The sequence below is a fragment of the Petaurus breviceps genome, unplaced genomic scaffold (genome assembly GCF_028583685.1).
Source record: "Petaurus breviceps papuanus isolate PSGF00001 unplaced genomic scaffold, PetGlider_PUasm1.0 90804, whole genome shotgun sequence".
NCBI classification, from domain to species: Eukaryota; Metazoa; Chordata; class Mammalia; order Diprotodontia; family Petauridae; genus Petaurus; species Petaurus breviceps.
The window spans coordinates 7295717-7315662 of record NW_027187348.1 but is presented as its reverse complement, the minus strand read 5'-3'; the positions used below and the strand labels follow the sequence as shown (position 1 = coordinate 7315662).

Below are 19946 nucleotides of genomic sequence, written 5' to 3'. Positions count from 1 at the left end.
AGACAATTTTCTTAAAGTTCTCGTTATATATACTCTGACCACAATATTACACTGTGCTATATTCCAAAGGAGATGATATGCAACATGGGATGACTTTTAATCTGGATTTTGTTTATTTTGGGTTGAATTTTTAAAAGCGGATCTGATTGCTTTTAGACTACTTACGTCTGGACCAGTTGAAAATGCTCTGGAAGAGGAAGTGAAATTCAGGCGTTAGGAGGAGGGGGAGACCGCAGGCGGGAGGGTAAGAGAGAGGGAGACAAGAGAAGGAGCGGGGAGGGGGTGCGAAAGGGTGGGGAGGGCGAGAGAGAAGGAGAAGAGGAGAAAAGGTATGTGGGAGGGAAAGTCACTGAGAGTGGCTTGGGGAATTAAAGGGGAAAAGAGGGAGAGGAGAAAAGAAAGGCTTTTTCTTCTAAAATGCTCCTAGGAGAAAGGGAAGGGTTTGGAGGGGCGGCGCATTGAAACTCTCCCTGTCCAGTCTAGGTCAGAGGAAATCGGGGCGGAGCGGACAATCAGAACTTCACCCCTTGCTCGGGTCCTCAGCTGCAGTCTGAGCCTTGCCTGGGTTAGCTGTGCTGAGCTGCACTCCTGCTGACTGCCCACTGTCTTGAGCCTTGAGCCCTCTTCTGTGCCAAGGTTTCTGTGAACTCTTTACCAGACCTAGCTGACCAGTGCACTCATTTGCCATCATGTCTCTTGCTTTAAACGGACCGTCAGAACTGCTCTTCTACGTGAATGGCAGAAAGGTGAGTTAACTGAAGGTGGGCTTCAGGGTGGGCTTGACCGTGTGCATGAAGATGAAAAGGAAAGGAGGGAACAAATATTTATTAAATGCCTGTTATGTGCTACGCATCTTACAAATATTTGATTCTCAAAACAAACCTGGGAGGTAGGTGACATTGTTATCCCTTATTTTACAGATGAGGAAACTGAGGCATACAGAGGTTAAATGATTTGTCCAGGTTCCACTGCTGCTAAGTGTTAGAGGCTGGATTTGAACTGAAGTTTTCCTAACTCCTGAGCCAACGCTCTACCTAGGATGCGACCAAGCTACCCAGATAGATCTATATCTCTATATAGAGAAGTAGATCCATATAGACCTATTGATATATAGATACTTAATTTTATTTCAATATAATTCTTTTCCTTTGTAACAAAGAATAGAAAAAGCAGTTCAGCAAAACTAAACCAACATACTAAATGTGACAGTTAATGGAATGTTCCACACCCACTCATGCCATCCCCTCCCCGATATAAAAAGAAGAGAGGGAGAATTTCATAAATCCTCATTGAGGCCAAACTTGGCTATATTTACAAAGCATTCAGTTTGAGGTTTTTTCCCACACTTGTGGTTCTTTCTAGTTGTGTCATTGTGTTTATTGTTTTCCTGGTTCTTACTTTACTCTGTATCAGTTTGTATAAATCTCTGAAGACTTCACTGAGTTCTCCATATGCTTCATTTCTTATGGCACTGTACTATTCCATTATATTTGTTATAGTTCGGCCATTCTCCAGCATCTTCATTGTGTACAATTCTTTGCTTACTACTGCATATCATCCCAAAATGTTGCTATGAATGTTTAAGTATATATGTGACCTTTCTGTCTTTGACTTTCTTGGACTGTATGCCTAAGCAGGGGGATATCTGGGTTAAAGGGCATGAACATTTTAGTTACTTTCTTAATATAATTTCAAATTACTTACCAGAATTGTTACCAATTTACAGCTCTAGAAGTAGAGGCTGTCTTTATGCAGTGCCTCCAACCATTGAACTCTTCCTTCTTTTGTCATATTTGCTAATTTGCTATCTGCCCATTTAAGAGGAGACTTCTTATTAATTAACTAAACTAGATTTTTTATTGTTGGGAAGTTCAGACAGTGTTATTCAGTGAAATGAACACTTTCATGTAGTGCAGAGAAGACATCAGTAAAAGGAGCCTTATTGGAATGATCATTTACTGTATTTAAGACCAGCCTCAGGAAATACTTTATGAAGAGGGAAACTGAGTCACAAAAAGGTTAAAGTGACTCCTCTAAATCAACTATCAAGTCTTTAACTTATCAACTCCTCTAAATCAACTATCAAGTCTTATAGTCTGACTTATCATACAGTATCCTACAATTATGCTGTAGCTTATTTTTCTTTACAAGCAATTACCTTCCCCCAAAAATGTTCTTCTAGGGCATTGTATTGCATTTAGGTTGCAAAATTTTCGTGTAATGTTGATTTTCAAGGTAAATATATAAAACAACTTCAGGGCTAATGATACCTAATAATAGTAGCTCAATTTATATGGCACTTTAAAGTTTGCAAAGAATTTTATAAATATTATCTCATTTTACCCTTACAACCTCCCTGTCAGGTAAGTGTTATTGTTATCTCTGCTTTACAGAGGAGGAAACTGAGGCAGCCAGAGGTTAAGTGAATAATTCAGGGTTACACAGTGGTTGTCTGATGTCAGATATGAGTTTAGTTCTTCCTCCAAAGCTCTATCCATTGTTCTGCCTAGCTGCTTCAGTCTCTTGGAATTTAATCAAAGTATACGTATTTGGAAAGCAAAACAGTTTCTTATTTATTCTTATTATAAAGATAAATTTCTTCTTATAAGATTATAATTCTCATTAAAGCTGACTAAAAAAGTTATCTTATCATTCCCCTTGATTAAATTGGCAAGTGCAGTTTTTAATAGAAATTCCTATCCCCATGTTGATTATTATTGATGGATACAATGTCACTGGTAAGGGAATCCCACAAATGGCAGACATCTCCTTTATAATTCAATCAGTAAGTCTTAAGAGCAGTAGTTACTCTTTTTTTGTGTGTGTTTCCTTTTGGAAATCTGGTGAAACCTATAAACCCCTTCTCAGAATAATGTTTTCTAAAATTGATAATTGGAAGAAATACTAAATTTCACTGAGGGTAGTGAAAATTAAGATGCAATTATTTCTCCCTCTCAGTTAATGGACTTGTAATCTACTGATGGATTCAAGTTAAGAACCCCTATTTTAGAAAATCCTTGGAGATTCAGACAGGTTACTGTTCCAAATAGTCACACAGTGTCAGAGGCAAGATGGAGCCCAGCCAACAGTTAGCAGGCTGTCAACTCTTTCTAAATGTTAAAGTAAAATATAAATATAAGTTATTTTGGGAGAGCAGATTTCAAAGGATTCAGAGAAGGATAGATAGAATCCCATGAACTAATATTTCAGCAGGGAAAATCAACCCAGGAGAAATGCGAAGCTCTCAGGAATGAAGTTCTGAAGACAAAAATGCAGAAATAGTAATGGGGGTAGGGGAGGGAGGGGAAGAGAATTATGTGGATCCTACCTGGATGCACCATAATTAATAATTGCAATACAACATTTATTGTAATACTTTATATTCTACTTAATTAAATCAATACTTGTGAATCCCTCCAATGTCCCAGGTACCCTAGAGTCTCCTTACTCAAATCAAACTTTGATTCAGACTTTTGCTCCCCCAGAGCAAAGTGGGCATTGCTTCCTTTGAAAATTTGTGTCTCAGAATAAATTTGGAAACTTTCTTCTTCTGGCAAGTGATCTAGCAATTTGTGACCCTGATCAGTGTTTTAACATAAATCTTTAATTTTTCTCCTTGCTCAGGTAATGGAGAAGAATGCAGATCCTGAAACAATGTTGTTGCCATACTTGAGGAAGAAACGTATCCTTTTATTCCATCTGTGTCTATGTATTTTTAATTGAAGTAATTCCATTTTACATAGTTTCACATCAAGCACTTAAAAAAAAAATTGGTAGCAATCCTCTAGTATTACTCTCCCACCTCCCCCACATCGGCTAACTCAGACTTGCAGGTTGGAAGCATTACAGTAAGAAGCTTTACAATTGAACATTCTGCCTGATACACTTAAAGTACACTTTCCCAAAAACATATGTATGATCAGTGGAAAGGGTGTGCAAGTACAGAGATAGAGCATGACAGGCCTGCACATGGATAATATGCCTCCTGTGCCTTTGATGTCTTCTCTTGATGTACCTCCTGACCTGACCTGTACCAGACACTTACTAGTTATGTGTACCTGGGCAAATCACTTAACTTCTCTTGACCTCTGTTTCCTCACCTATAAAATGAGAAGATTAGATTCGATGGCCTCCATGTTCTCTTCCAGTGTCAACCTAAGCTCCTATGATCTTCTGAATAACAAGATTCCAATTCCAGGCTACAAGCTTTCTCTTCTCTTGAGCACTGCTCTCCTCTTTCTTCTCTTAATGACTACTCTTGTGGATCAGTCCCCCCATTTGTAAACTTATAGTCTCCATTCACCCCCATAAGTGCATGGTGGTATCAAAATCCAAGAGCACATTCCTGGGCTAATTCTCAGTAATTTTCCTGGCTCTTTGAAAAATACACAAAAAATGTCTACCAGTCAGGATCAAAATCAAATTGACATACATTTATTAACCATTTATTGTGTTCAAAGTATTGTCTTGAGCACTTGGATGATACAAAGTTTAAATAAAACATAGTCTTACCCATATGAAGATTATAATTGTGTAGAGAGATAGGACCTATAATGCAAAAGAATACAGAATAAATGTAATATAGTGGTATAAAATGAAAATCTTATGTGTACACTGGAGCTTAGATTTAGAACTGGAAAGGACCTTAGATGGATTCAAGGCTCTCATTTTACAGAAAAGGAAACTGAGACAGAGAAATGTTAAATGACTTGCCCAAGGTCACACAAGTATTAAGTAGCAGAGCCAGGATTTGAATCCAGGTGCTTTGTGAAACTCAAAAGGGGAGAGGATGTTACTGATTGAGAAGATAAAGGAAGACTTCATATAGGTGGTGACATTTGAATTGGGCTTTAAAGGATAGGTAGATTTTCTTCCTGGATCAGTGGAGGGATAGTGTATAAGGAGGAAGAACACAGGCATCCATCAACAAATAATGACTTCTATTAACTTGTTGTGTGACTTTGGCAAGTCACCTGTATAATATGGGGATTGAACTTGTTTTAAAGGACCATAGATTTATAGCTAGGATGATCTTAGATGCCATTATACAGATAAGAAAACTGAGGCCCACAGAGGTCATCAAGGTCATATAGGGTAGTAAATAGAAAGGCCAGAATCAATCTGACCCATAGACTGAGTAGAAAATTGCTTCTGCATCAGGAGACCTGGGTCTGAATCCCACCTTAGAAACTTATTGAGAAGCTCTATATACTGGAGATGAATGAACTTACATTACTTACCTTACAAAGCTATTTCTGAAAAAAAAAAATGCTTTGTAAACTTCATTTTCATTTTAAAACTATAATTCATAGAAACAGTCCTGGGACATCTCTATTCCACAATTAGGTCTCTGGAGGCACCTAGGTGGCCCAGTAGATAGATACAGGGCTTGGACTCAGGAAGATGTGAATTCAAAGCTGGCGTCAAACACTTCCTGGCTGTGTGACCCTAGATAAGTAATTTAACCCCATGTATGCCTTAGTTTCCTCTCTTGTAAAATTGGGGTAATAACTGCACCTACCTCTCAGGGTTGTTGTGAGGATCAAATGAGGTGATATTTGTAAAATGCTTAGCACAGTTCCTGGTAAATAGTAGGTGCTTAATAAATGCTTATTTTATCCATCCACCAAGCTTCTAGTTCTGTTTTTGACACTGCTCAAATGTATGAAGTGGAACAAAAGACAATACAAATATTTCAGTTGACTAGAGCTATGAGAATTAAAGCAATGGATTATAGAGGACACAGAAGTAAATATTTTAGAACTGAGAAACATTATTTTAAAAAATTTCTAATAGAACTATTCACCACCAAAGAGAGTAAATGACACCACCAAGAGAGTAAAACATCCTCATAAGGGGAAAGGTGGGGAGAAAATTGGGGAATAGACTCTAAACAAGAAAGTGAGATTTGTAGTTACAATTCCTATTTGATACAGATAGCTCTTGAAATGTGCAAAGATATTCTCAATCAAAACAAAGAAACTAATTAAATTGAACAACATTATAATGACCAAGCTTGATCCTGAAGAGTTGAAAAAATGTACCTCCTTTTCATATTTTCAGAGGTGGAGGATGATAGCTTTGCAATGTTGCATATCCTCTTAGACACTGTTGAGCTGTTGCTTGGTTATAGTGAAATACTTCTGCCTACCTCAATATTTTAGTTTGTCTGCTAAGGGAGAGTTCGTTGAGCAGAGGACCTGGAATGATCTGTTTCGAAACAAAAGTGTCTTAAAAACAAAAGATATGACTAAAAAAAGATGTAAAGAAAAAGAAAATAGTAGAATAAATAAAAGAGTGAGGAAAGATTGCTTTTTAATTTAATGGCATGGGTTTAAAAGTTTTAAAATCACTCCCTATTCTCATGTCAACTTAAAAAAAATGTTTTTGATGAAGCTGCCCTGTGGATACAGAGAAATGTATGTAAATGTCCTTGATTTTTTTTAAAGTAAAGCAGTATATATAGTCAGTCAATTCTTACCCATCAATTACATTAGAAACAGAAATACTGTAAATAACAGAATTGATTTAAATTCATCAGGCACTTATTATTTATCTGTGAATTGTACCGTACTAGGTTCTAGGAGTAAAGGTATAGATTCTGAGTTAGGAGGATAATGGATTAGGAGACTAGGGTGTTGTAGGAGACAGCAACATATATTGAAATTCCTCTATAGGAAGGGAGCTGCTGGGATGGTTTGGAAAAATGTGAGCCAGGGTGGTGAACTCCTCAAGAAAGAGGGAGAAAAAGGGTCTGGTAGATAATAGCAGCTAGACTGGATTGGGTGATAGAAATGGATGGAATGAACTTGAGAGGAGGAGAAGTTGCTGAGTGAAGTTGCAGCAGAATGAAGGTCTGGAAGTCACACTGAAGAGCAAGCATTATATTTACTCTTCCCCTGGTCCTTTGCTTGTATAGGAAGAAGTGATGGAGGATGGTAGAAGGTGCATCCAGTCTTGGAGAGGGTGGCTAGGAATGCAGTGTCTTTTGGGCTATGAGTTGGGGATGAAGAAAGTCAGGTTTTGTGAGGCATTAAAAGTGTGTTATAGGAAAAGATCTAAGATGGAAAGAAGTTGGTTAACAGTAGAGGGGGAATCCTAGAGGGTACAAAAGGAGGGTAAGGAAGAACCATGCTGTATTTCTGAAGGAGGAGAGCTGACATGAACAAGACGGAGAGAGTCTGGAGCAGTTGCACCAGGAAGCTGTTTCCACCTAGGTATCCCTTGACTCTGTGTTTAGGAGAGGGTGGCAATTTGCTAGCCACGGAGCATTAGGTTGTCACCTTTCCCTAGCCAGCAATGATATCTTCCCCCATTGACCCCTGGTTGAGATGTTGATTTGATTTTCTCCCTCTGGGGGTTGAAAAAAACAAAAAATAACAAAACGTCTTATATTTATTTGTCTTTGGGACAAAGTTAAAGAGATACAGCTTAAGACTCAAACACATCCAGGATCAGATGATCAAATACCATAGGGGAGGGCTTCTCCCTCTCCCAGCCTAATATTACTGCTTGCCAGCTGCCTGGGACTGAACTGCGGAGGAAGAGCAAGAGACTCTACATTAGTCAGAAAGATAATAAAAAATTTATTAAGTAGTCTGTTGCCAGGTAATATCAGCCAAGAAACCTTTTTTTCACCCTCAAAGTTAAGCCTCTTGAGCTTGTTATAGGACTGGATAGTCAGAATTCAGTGAAATAATTCAAAGAGAAAAGCATCAGAAAAAGGTTTTCTTTGACTACTGCCTTTCAAGTCCGTCTGACAGGGACAAAATATGGCTGTGGAGAAGGTGGCTGCGGAGCTTGCACAGTGATGATATCAAGATATGACCCAGAAATGAAGAAGATAAGGTATCCTTCCTCAGGGTTCTGAAAATGCTGTGTTAACTTTTATCATTTGGAACTTTTATTCTGTCATAGATATATAGGGCTATGATAGTGGAAATGATAAAAAAACTGACATTTGCATAGTACTTAAAGTTTGTAAACAGCTAGGTGGTCCAGTGGGTAGACTGGGATGACATGGCAGACATCTTCCTGAGTTCAAATCTGATTTCAGACACGTACTAGCTTTGTGACCCTGGGAAAGTCACTTGAACCTATTGGCCTCAGTTTCCCCACCTGTAAAATGAGCTGGAGAAGGAAATGACAAACTGCTTCAGTATCTCTGCTGAGAAAACCCCAAATGGATTCACAAAAAGCCAAATATGACTGAAAATGACTGAACATCAATAAATTAGGACATAAGCTCATCCACTGTAGGTTTTCTGAAAATTTCCTTGGTACAACTTCTGTAGCAGACAGGACAACAGCAATAGTAATATGTGCCTCATCCTGTTCCCAATGTGATCTTCATCTGCTAGGTCAGGTTTTTCTTTCACATAGCTTCAAAATTATGGATATTTGGGACAGTGGCAAGTACTTAAACCAAGTTTTTAAGGTTTTTTTTTTTTAATTAATGTCACGTCTAGACAATTGTGAGAAATATGTTGATCTGGGATAATGGTTTGATTCCTATCAGAGTTTTCGGTTGTATTTTCTAGGATGTTTTGAGTTCTATGATTGCAATTTGGTGATTTGTTTTATGACTGTCCGTGAAAGACAGCATGTTTTGGATGTCTACTTCTGACTATCAGGTCATGTTTTGCTAGGTATTCAATAACTGCTAAACTTTTGTAACCTGCAGTAATTTGTTGCACAGTCTCCTTCATTTCCTTGCATAATCTATACTGATTATGAAATCTATTCTCTTTAAGGATAATCTTCCTGTGATTTTTGGTGGCAATGACCTAGTCCTCAATTGCTATCACAAACCCCTCGTATCTACATGACTTAGCCTTTTTAAAGTCTGGGTCAACCTGTTGTTGACTGAGTTTATGCAAATGTTACCCATGGAGGGCCTTTTGATTCCATTTTTGGATCTTGGTTGCTTTATATATTCCATTTAGATTTAAGCCACTTGTGATTATATTTGAGAAATTTAATTATGTACTTATTATTAACCTTTACTATTGCTTAGTATATTAATATCTACTTATCCTGAAACTATTTTAATAAGTTTTTGACCTATTTATCATGTCCTCTGAGAAAGTCTATCAGTAATCTTCATTCCTCTTAAAATGGAAATGTTCATCTTTCAATAGCTGCATTATTGTTATTGTTATTGGGCTAGACATATCAATTAGCTCATCTACAGCAAGGAAAATAATACCCAAATTATGTTATTGGCCCATTTTCTCCCTACCTAGTCCTTTGACTAGAAGTTGGAGATAAAACTGGGCCAAAGCAATGAGTGTGCAAGGCTGACTGATCAGAAATGGTATCATTTTAAGTTATTTATAATATGATGATATCTGGGTACCTGCTCAAAGGGCAAATGAAATAAATAAATAAATAAAAAATAAATAAAAGCATAGCTAGAAAAATATTATTTTGTAAGTAGGATTTGGTTAGCAACTCTATTCACACAAAGCAATTAAAATTATCATCTAGTTGTTCATAGAAGTATCATTGATTTATTTTTCTCTTTTCTGTTCTGAAGACATTATTCGGCCAATGCCTGCCTGCTTTCCATATGCTCTCTGTTTGGAGCTGCTGTTACCACAGTAGAAGGCATAGGAAACACACAAACCAGGATTCATCCAGTGCAGGTGAGAGTCTATAGAACAATTTCTTGTTTCATCTTCCACCATTGGTGATTTGATACGTTCATAAAGCCACGGTTTTGATACTGCAGATACTCCTTTCATTAAAAACTCTACCATGTTTTCTTGTGATTCTTGTTTATTTCATTTCTACACATTTTCCATAGAGGATCAATGCATCAGGGATCTTTCTTTCATTCCTTTCAGATATTGAGTTATCAATGTACCACCTGGTTAGTCTGTCTTTTCTCTTTCATTTTCAATACATGGCCAGTCTACCTATCTTTCCATCCACATATATTGTGATCTGAGTTTAAATGTTCACTTTGTCACTTACTATCTATGTGATCTAAGGCAAGAAGCGGGATTTGAAGTCGTCTTCCTGACTCCAAGTATAGTACTCTTTCCATTGAACTATTTATTTACATATAAACCAAATAACTGCATAGGAAAAAGGTCCACAGCCAGATTGAGCCCCTGATCCTGCCTAACAGAGAAAAACAAATCAAAGCTCACTTCTTACAGACAGTGAATCAGTAGCAGCATGTTTGTGTATGAAGGATGATGTTATTATTCTAATTAAATTTCTTGCATTGACAGTAATTGTTAGTGTTAATAAAGTGCTTATATTGATGAGTATTTGTGAACTAGTAATCTCACTCTCAGTTCTCATTGTTGTCTGTTATTCTAGGAAAGAATTGCCAAATGCCATGGGACACAGTGTGGATTCTGTAGCCCTGGAATGGTGATGTCTTTGTACTCTCTTTTGAGAAACATTCCAAAACCCTCCATGGATCAGTTAATGGAAGCTCTTGGAGGTAGGTATTAATTAAATTTTCTTCAAGACTCTTTTTAGAAATAACTCAATCTGCATCTGTGCTATTGTGTACATCTTTTTTTTTCTTTCTTTTTTTTTATTGTGTGTTTACTTTTAGTTTAAAAGATTCAATTTCACAATTCCTTGAGTTTCAAATTTTGTCCCCCTCCCTTTCTTCCCCCCCCCCACATGGCAGCATATAATCAAGTATAGGATCTGCAAATATTTTCACATTAGACATTAGGCAGGTTATAAAGCCGGATTGTATCAGATGGAATGAAAAACAGTAAAGAGGAAATAAAACAAAACAAGAAAAATAAAAAATCAGGTAGTTTGCTTCAATCTGGATTTCAACTCAGTTCTTTCTAGTTCTTTCTCTGGATGTAGACATCTCTCTCCATCATGAGTCTTTTGAGATTGACATATCACTGCATTGCTGAGAAGAGTCCAATCTATGAAAGTTGGTCATCACACATACGTTGTGTCTGTAAATGTGTACAAATTTTTCCTGGTTCTACTCTTCTCACTCAGCATCAGTTTGTATAAGCCTCTCCAGGTAAATATGAAGTCTATCTACTCCGCATTTCTTATAACACAATAGTATTCTATTACATGCATATACCACAACTTGTTCAGCCATTCCCCAATTGATGGGCATCCCCTTAATTTCCAATTCTTTGCCACCACAAAAAGAGCTGCTATAAATATTTTTTGATTTCCCAATCACCACCATAAAAGAGTAAACAACTTTGAATTCAATATTTCAGAAGGCCAAGTATATAAACTTATAGCCAAGAATTATCCAGAAAAACTGAATAAAAGCTTACAGGAGAAAAAAAAAACGGAACTTTGTTAAATAGAGGACTTCTAAGCATTCCTGATAAAAAATACTAGAGCTAGTTCAAAATGTTGAGGTTCTAAACACAGAAGTTAATAGAAACTTAAAAAAGCAAACACAAACAAACAATCATAATGAACTGAACAAGGATAAATTGATTACTTTTAATACAGGGAGACTGGGAAATCACGTGTGATCCTAACTGTGGATCCTTGGTTCTTCTTTCTGACTGCTTTCAGGTCTGAATTTTGGTTATAATATTCCTGGGAGTTTTCATTTTGAGATTTCAGAAGGTGATTGGTAGATTCCTTCTATTTCTACTTTGCTCTCCTTTTTGCTTTCTGATTCCAAGAGATCTGGGCAGTTTTCTTTTAAGATTTCTTGAAATACAATGTCTAAGCTCTTGTTTTGGTCATGGCATTCAAGTAGTCAAATGATTCTTTTTTTCTCCTTAATATGTTGTCTAGGTCAGCAGTTTCTGCAATAAGATTACATTTTCTTTTATATTTTTCAGTCTTTGACACTGTTTTAATATTTCTCATTGCCTCATTGAATCATTGGCTTTTATTTGGTCCATTCCAAATTTCAGAGAGTTTGTTTCTTTGGCAAGATTCTGTACCTCTTCTGCCAAACCTCTGTTTCCAAGGCTTTCTTCCACAATTCCCCACCATTTTTTCTTTAGCTCTGCCATTTCATAGACAAAAACATTTTTAGCTCTTTATAACTCTTGCTTCATCTCTTTCAGGAATTCTAGCTGGATTTGTGCCCAAACTTTTATTTTGACACTTGTCTTTATATGTTTTGGAGTCATTCTTTTCTTCTGGGGTTGTGTCTTGAGCATCTCTGTCAATAAAGTAGTTTTTTTAAAATTTTTAATTTGTTTTGTTTTTTGTTTTGTTTTTGCTCATTCTTTTAGTTGGCTTTCTGACTGTAATCTTGATATTAGAGCCAGGCTCTATGCATTGCTGTAGGGAAGGTCTGGGCTGGTACTATTGCTGTGTTTTTGAGGCTGTTTCAGAATCTCAGGGACAGTTCACATTTGGGACTTGAAAGCTTTCAGGGTAAAGTCTGATTGCTTATCCAAGGTAAAGTCTTACTGGTCTCTCTCCACTCCCACCCCAAATCTGAATTTTGCAAGTTATGGACCTGGGTTTATATTTGAGCCATAGCAGACTGTTGCTGGACTCAGCCACTGTCCACCATCCGGGGAGTTCTGTTTTTTCAGTACAGTAGAACTACCAGTTCCCTTTTGTTTTGGGATTTCTGCCCTGGTTATTTCTCTTCAGGCCTCAGATTGAACTAGAAGCTGGAATTAAGATTCCACTCTGCTCCGGGGCTGTGAGCCACATCCTTGCTGTTTGCTTCTGAGCTTGTTTGTTTCTGGGTATACTTCTTAGGGTTTGAGACCACTTTGAGTGGGGTGAGTGTAGCAGCAACCATGCTGGCATACCCAGAACAGCTGCTAGCACAGGTTCTTAGATCTGCTTTATGAGGAAAGAGAGCTGTTTAAGGGGTCAACAATATTTTTTAATTACATTTACTAGTTCAGGGGAAAAGTCAGCACCCTGAACTTCAGAGAAAAAACAGAGAAAATATAAGCAGAGAAATAAAGACCAACAGACAGGGCTCTGACTGCCTGAATAAACTATACACTTTACATACATCCCTGGATCAAGAGAACCTTTACACCTGAGCAGCTGGGGAGCTCTGAATAAACAGGTCACTCAGAATCTCAACCAGGGAATCACAAGATCCTTCTCATAAGTGAGCCCCCAAAGCAAAATACCAACTCAGAGTATGTATACACTTTTCAGAGCCAGAAGACATCACAACCCTCATGACTCAGTGCCTAATTAAAAATTAACAAAAGGTGTGAAAGCCTCCCTACAAGCAAGCCTCCCCTAAGCAAGCTTCCCTTAATGGGCTCCACCTGAGGCCTATTAATGGGTAGGAAAGATCTTAAATCCCATTAACATTACAGTGAGAAAGCCTAGGTACCCTTATCAGTCTTCTCTGCATCTGTAACCTGGACTGGGTAATAGGCAACAAAGTTATGAGAGTAAAGGTACTCCAGTATGGGTTAGGACCCCTTCATTCCTGACCTGGATGCCGGAATGTCCTTTTGTTGTCATGTTCTTTACTGGGCCATGTTCCCAGTGTCTGCAACCTCTTTGTCTCCCTATGCTGACCTGGGCTGAACAAATGACTCACTGTGACCTTTACCCATCAGCTTTTGGTCTGGTATATTTTTTTAGATCTGTTTGGAGGAGTTTTGCTGTGGAGCTCCTTATCGTACTACTTCCCACCACTCCATTATCATCTGTATAGCTTTCTTAGTAAAAAGTGGTCTCGATAAACCTATAAAGTAAATATCAAAAGCTTAAGATGTTGCAGTTTTGTTTTACTTTCTTAAAAATCACTGATTCAATTAAAAAACACCCCAAACAAAAAAAAAATGTGAATTAGGTAAAAGAACAGACTGTCTTTTCCATAAAGAATTTTAGTCAGTATAAATCAACACAATAAGTAAACTAAATATTTCTAGAAGCTTCCTCAGGCTTCAAAGTATTGATCTCCTTACTAAATTAGAAGTCCTGGCAGCCTTTGGCAGTACATGATTAGGATATTAGTTCATTTGTAGCATCTTATGAAAGAGAATGATGGAAGATCACAAGCAATATTGCTTCATAAAAACAGCAAGACATAATAGAGAGGAGAAAAAATGGTATATAGAAGGTTTGTTGAGAGATCAAATTAAGCTAGATCATCCTGAGAACAATGAAGGAAAAAAGTAGAAGGACCATGGGTGGACAAACCTCCATCAACGAGAGTGGAACCACTAAGGTTAGTTGTTAACATCCTAGTTTCCAATGTGCTCAGGAGGAAGCAGAAATGGCACTAAAAACAGCAAAGATGGGAAGAACAGGTAGACTAGACTAGTTGTACCCAGAGAAGAATATCCATCCTGAAAATGGTACTATTTTGAGGATACTGAGGAATTGGTGCTAAAAATACATGAAAGAGGGGATGGCTCCAAATGATTGTGAGGAAAAAATAATCACAATTACTATATTAAAGAAGAAGGAGCTGAGAAAATAGCAGTACTGACCTATATGCCTATATTCCCATAATTAAAAAAAATCTTGAGAATGATTTACACATGTATCAGTGCATGCATGAGAAGGAAAGAGAGATTTTCATTAATGATATTCTATACCTGACCACACAATAGCTTTACAGTTGCTGAAATGATTGAAAGATAAAAAAGTTACATTGTGATATTCCACTGTCTTTTTTGTTGTTGACGATTAAAAGCTATTTGATTCTGTAGAGCAAAGTAGCATCTTAAAAGCCTTCCTCCAACAATGTGCCTCCAATGCATATGAGAAATTGTGATTCCTTGAAAAATGTAACAGAGGTATAAAATTCTGTTAGAAAGATCTATTTATGATAACTGAAGACATACGCCACTGTCATGGAGTTGTGCAGAATCCAAATAGAAGAAGAATTCCTTATAGATGATGATGAACTTCAGATTATCCTATCGATGGGTGGAATTGTACAGATTACATCAATCCCAGAGACATTGCAGTGTCTCCTAGACTAAATTCTCAATCACTCAAAACTATCTGTATTGGAAAAACAAGAATGCCTCTTGTCCAGACTATGACATGTGTTTGGATGGATAACACATAAAGCTGGTCCATCAATATAAAAATCTTGGACAGATACTCTAGATTAAGAATTCTTAACCTTTTTTTTGTGGGTAATAGACCCCTTTGGAGGTTTACTAAAGCCTACAGATCTCTTATCAAAAGAATGCCTTGCATAAAATCAATAAAATATATAGGATTGTAAAGGAAAGAAATTATATTGAAATGCAATTATCAAAGTATTTTTAAAAATGAATACATAGACCTAAGGTTAAAAATCTCTTCTCTAGGTGGAAAATGAATAGGGCCAGAATGAATAGGAAAGAGCTGATTTGCATTCAGGAAATTTTACAGTGTTTTTAATAACCCCAAACTTTTCTCTGAAACAAAAGATCCATCCTTTTTTTACTTCAGTATCCTTCCGTAACTCAAAATAATGGAATACCACAGAAACAAAGTTGCAGGTCATCATAGGACATTGCAGTGATGTAGTGAATTGTATCAGCAATGCCATATTCACAATGCCTATGGAGATTACAAATATGCTGATATAATTATCCATGACAAAATACGTCATGCTTGCCATATGGGGGAATGAACTAGAAAATTTATTAAGATACCAAAAGACTGAGTCCCAAAATCAGAAAGTGAGTAGTTATGATATTGGCACAGGTAGATAAAGTAGAAAGCACCCACATTTTCAAGCCTTTAAAACAGAACAGGCTACCTCAGGCAAAGGTCCTCCTCTCCCCACTCACAGCAACCTCCCAGCATCTGGGAAGCGCGCTCCCAGCAGCTCCAGCCCCTGGCAGTCCTCAGCAGGAGTCCTTAGCAGAAATTCTGGCTGACTCAAAAAGGGCTTTGCGCTGCCACTGCCGCTGCCTCTGATGCTGCTGCTGCCGTCGCCACCAATGCCAGCCACCGCAGGAACTCTAGTTTGGCTACCGCTTCCTCTTGCTCCGCCACTTCCTGCTATGTCAGCAAGTCCAATGGGGCATGGAAGATCTTTAAATCCCATAACCCTTACATGAATCTAAGTCAGCTGAAATATATTCCCATCAAAAACTACACACTGAAAATATCATAAAAGAGACATCAAGAGGTGCATGACTGGAAAATGAAGTACGTTGTTTAGCCCAAGACTTAGTAGCTAAGAGAAATGTCTGTGGTAGATAGAGGTTAAGTGACTTGTCCAGGGTCACTGAACTAGCCAGCATCAGAAGCCAAATTAAAACCCAGGTCTTTAAGACTTCAAGGCCAGTGCTCTATCTGTAATGCCACTCTAGATATAGGAGATGACTGGAGCAAATGTAGGGAAGTGGGAGATAGAATGGAGTTTGGAGAACAGTTAGTAGTCCAGTTTGGCTAAAACAAAGAGTGAATAAAAGCTAATAATATTAAGGAAGTCTCAAAAAATGACACTGGAGATAGATTTTGAAGGACCTTAAATCCATTTGCTGAATTTATTGTTGTTGAATTGCCCATGATTTCCATTGATGTCCATGTAGTGGCACAGATTCTAGAGCAGAGATTCTTAATCTGGGGTTCATGAACTTGTTATTAAAATATTTTGATAGAAATATATTTGTTTAATAACTGTATTTTCATATAATTGATTTCCTTTATAAATCTATGTGTTTTATGCATTTAAAGATGTTTGAAGAAGGGGTCTATTGGCTTCACCAGACAACCAAAGGGGCCCATGACACAAAAAATGTTAAACTCCTTCATTGAGAAGAAGACTCCCCCAGAAAACTGAAAAACCTTTCCACAGAGGATTTATGGAAGGACATGTAGAGGTTAAGAAAATATGACTAGATTTTGATCCGCCCCATTAGAAAGAGTATTCATATCCATAAGATCAAAAATCCAATGATATTTACATTTAGAGTTGCATAAAGGACACAATCCATGCCAAATCAGAAGGCATATGGAGGAGAATGAGCAGGAAGGAGAAGGACCTTGATTCCATGTTATATGAGAGTGTCAGTCAAAGTGATATTTTTCTTGGAGAAAAGAAGACTTGGAGTGTGTGTGTAGCGGGGGGGGGGGGACAAGGTCACTGTCTTTAAGTATTTGAAGGGTTGTCATATACAAGAGGGAAGATAATTTTCTATCCAGTTCCAAAAGTTCAGGGACAGCTGTTGGAGATTGCAAAGAGGCAAATTAAAGCTGAATGTTGAGAAAGACTTCTAATAATGAGAGGTGGCAGCTAGGTGACACAGTGGGTAGAAAACCAGACTTGGAGTCAGGAAGACCTAAGTTCAAATATGACCTCAAATGTTTACTAGTTGGGCAAGTCACTTAACCTCTGTTTGCCTCAGTTTCCTCATCTGTAAAATGGGGATCATAACAGCACCTACCTCCCAGGGTTGTCATGAGGATTAAATGAGATAATAATTGTAAATCATTTGGCACAGTGCCTGGTACATAGTAAGTACTATATAAATGCTAGCTGTATAAATGTTAGCTATTAAAGTGGAATGGGCTGCCTCAGGAAGTAGGTGCCCTCTTATTGAAGGTCTTCAGACAGAGGATGGATGACTGCTTGTCAAGAATATGATAGTAGGGATTCTTTTTGAGTATGGGTTGGACCAGACAGTTGCTGAAGTCCTTTCTGAATTTAAAATTCTGTGAGACTGTGATCTAAATTAATTTATGACTGGAAAAGGAGGCCAGTGAGTTTGTAGTGAGAGAACAGAAGCACTAGTGTTGTCTGCCAAATGGTAAAGGACCTGTAGGCAGACCTCTGGTACATTGGGTATAACTTCTGTATGAAGATTTATTGAAAGACCTGGACAAGAATCCTATCAATCTAGAGCCATGGATGGATTACTTGTCTCTACCACTTACTGTGTGACTCTGGGCAAGTCATTTAACCAGCTCCATATATGTAAAAAAGAGGTTGGACTAGACCAAGGGTGAGGAACCTGTATCCTGGAGGTCACATGTGGCCTTCCTTGGATGTGGCCTTTGGACTAAGTCCAAGTTTTACAAAACAAATCCTTTTATTAAGGGGCACCTAGACTAGACCCTGAACTCCCTACCAGCTGTAAAACTATGATCCTTTGATTCTCTGATTGTAACTTGCACTAATGGAGAAGAAACTCACATGCAGGAGGTCATAGATCCATTGACATTAGAGAACAGCATATATATATATATATATATATATATATATATATATATATATATATATATATATATATATATATTAGAGTTGTCAGAATACGTGGCTTTCATTTTCTTTTTTTCCAATATTCTCCATCAGACATTTCAGGTACCTGACAGAGAGGAGAGAGCTTGACTCAAAGTTTTCATCTTGTCCTGATTTAGATTTACACATTTTTCATTATAGGTAACAAACTAGGCAATATATTTGAAGACTGGAGCTCAAGTTCATATGCACATTTAACGCTGGTGTATTGTTTTTCTCATTTAGGTAACTTGTGCCGTTGCACTGGATATCGGCCCATAGTAGATGCTTGCAAGACTTTCTGTAAAGTAAGAAGGGAAAAAAAAATTAAATTTTATTTAATTTTCCCCAGGGAATTAAAATATAGGAGTCAGGGTGGAGAAGGTAGGAAGAAGGATCTGGAGATATGGTTAAAACTGTTATTATTATGTAATAATAACAGATCCATTATTATCCATGGGGAAAAATAGAGGCTTAGCTGTATTGTGGGTAACTCACAACCTCTCTGAGCTTTAATTGTCTTATGCATAAAATTGGGAAAATAATATTTGTACTGTCCGCCTCACAAATGGGGGCTGTGAGGGTCATGTTATATATGTATACATATATATGTTTATTAATTTGTGAAACTTATAGTGCTATGTCAGTATAAGTTGCTAAAATTATTATTATTATGATACTGTTTGTCTCACTTGGACATTGCTATCACTGACTTTTAGTGGAAGTACTTAATGCTGTTGAGATGGCCACAGTTTTATTTTTAGCTCCTTGCCTAGCTCCCCTATTTTGATTCAAATACCTTGTATAGGAATGTTGTATCAATCAGTTAATAAGCAACTATTAAATGCCTGCAATGTGTCCAAAAACTGGAGAGACAAATAGAAAATGTGAGAATGTCCTCTTTTCCTCAAGGAGCTTGCATTCTACTGTTTATTTCTCCCTCAAGAATGTCTCCATTTTTCCAGGCACTCAGGTTCAAAACCTCTGAACCATCCTCAACCCCTCACTTTCCTCCATCCACAAAGAGTTTCTAATCAGATACCACATCTCATCTTTCTGTCTTCACATCTCTTGTTCCTATCTCCGTTTTTCTACGCACAAGGTCACCAACTATGCTTTCAGCCCCTCTTGCCTGGACTATTGCAGTAGCCTTCTAATAGGTATTATGTTCTCAGGTCTTCCCAGTCCATCCTCTGAACTGCTGCCAAATTGATGCTCCTAAAGTACAGCTTCAGAGGTGTCCTGGATCCAGTTTGTATTGGTCCAAGAAAGCATGACTTAAATGTTCAACACAAGCATTTTACACCTCAGAAATCAGCAAATGGTTTGTTGTTTTGTTGATTAGTCATACTTAAGAAAATGAGGAGTAAAATTTTAAGAACTCAGATTACTCTTAAAAGAATGTTGTATGATCATTTCTGCTCCCAGACAGCTGGCTTTTAAATGTTCACCAGCTCACCAGTGTACAAGTCTGATCTTGTCACACTTCTGTTCTATAAACCCCAATGACTTCCTGTTTGTTTTTTTTTAATTGTTTAATGCAATCTTCCCTGTTTCACATTTAAAACCTTTTACAGCCTGTTCAACCTACCTCTCCAGCCTTATAATATATTACTACTCCTCACATACTCTACATCTTAGTCAAACTTGCTCTCTCTCCTATTTTTATGCCTATGCACAGGCTATCTACTTTTAATACACTCCCTGTTTAACCTCCACATCGTATAATTCCTTGTTTCCTTCAAATTTCAGCTCAGCTGCCACCTTCTACATGAAACCTTTTCTCATTGTCCTAGGTCGA

At 37.5% G+C, this 19946-nt stretch overlaps 1 protein-coding gene across 1 annotated transcript in view; it reads left to right on the top strand.

Moving 5' to 3' along the window:
* Window positions 1-229: 229 nt before the first annotated feature.
* Window positions 230-19946, top strand: part of LOC138147572 (aldehyde oxidase-like) — a 96426-nt gene continuing 76709 nt past the window's right edge. Inside the window, exons 1-7 of the mRNA XM_069070103.1 lie at window positions 230-244; window positions 479-746; window positions 3625-3682; window positions 7752-7848; window positions 9539-9647; window positions 10333-10459; window positions 18392-18453. Of these exons, the coding sequence (XP_068926204.1) occupies window positions 690-746; window positions 3625-3682; window positions 7752-7848; window positions 9539-9647; window positions 10333-10459; window positions 18392-18453 (510 nt within the window). The 5' untranslated portion in view covers window positions 230-244; window positions 479-689. The remainder of the gene's footprint in view (window positions 245-478; window positions 747-3624; window positions 3683-7751; window positions 7849-9538; window positions 9648-10332; window positions 10460-18391; window positions 18454-19946) is intronic.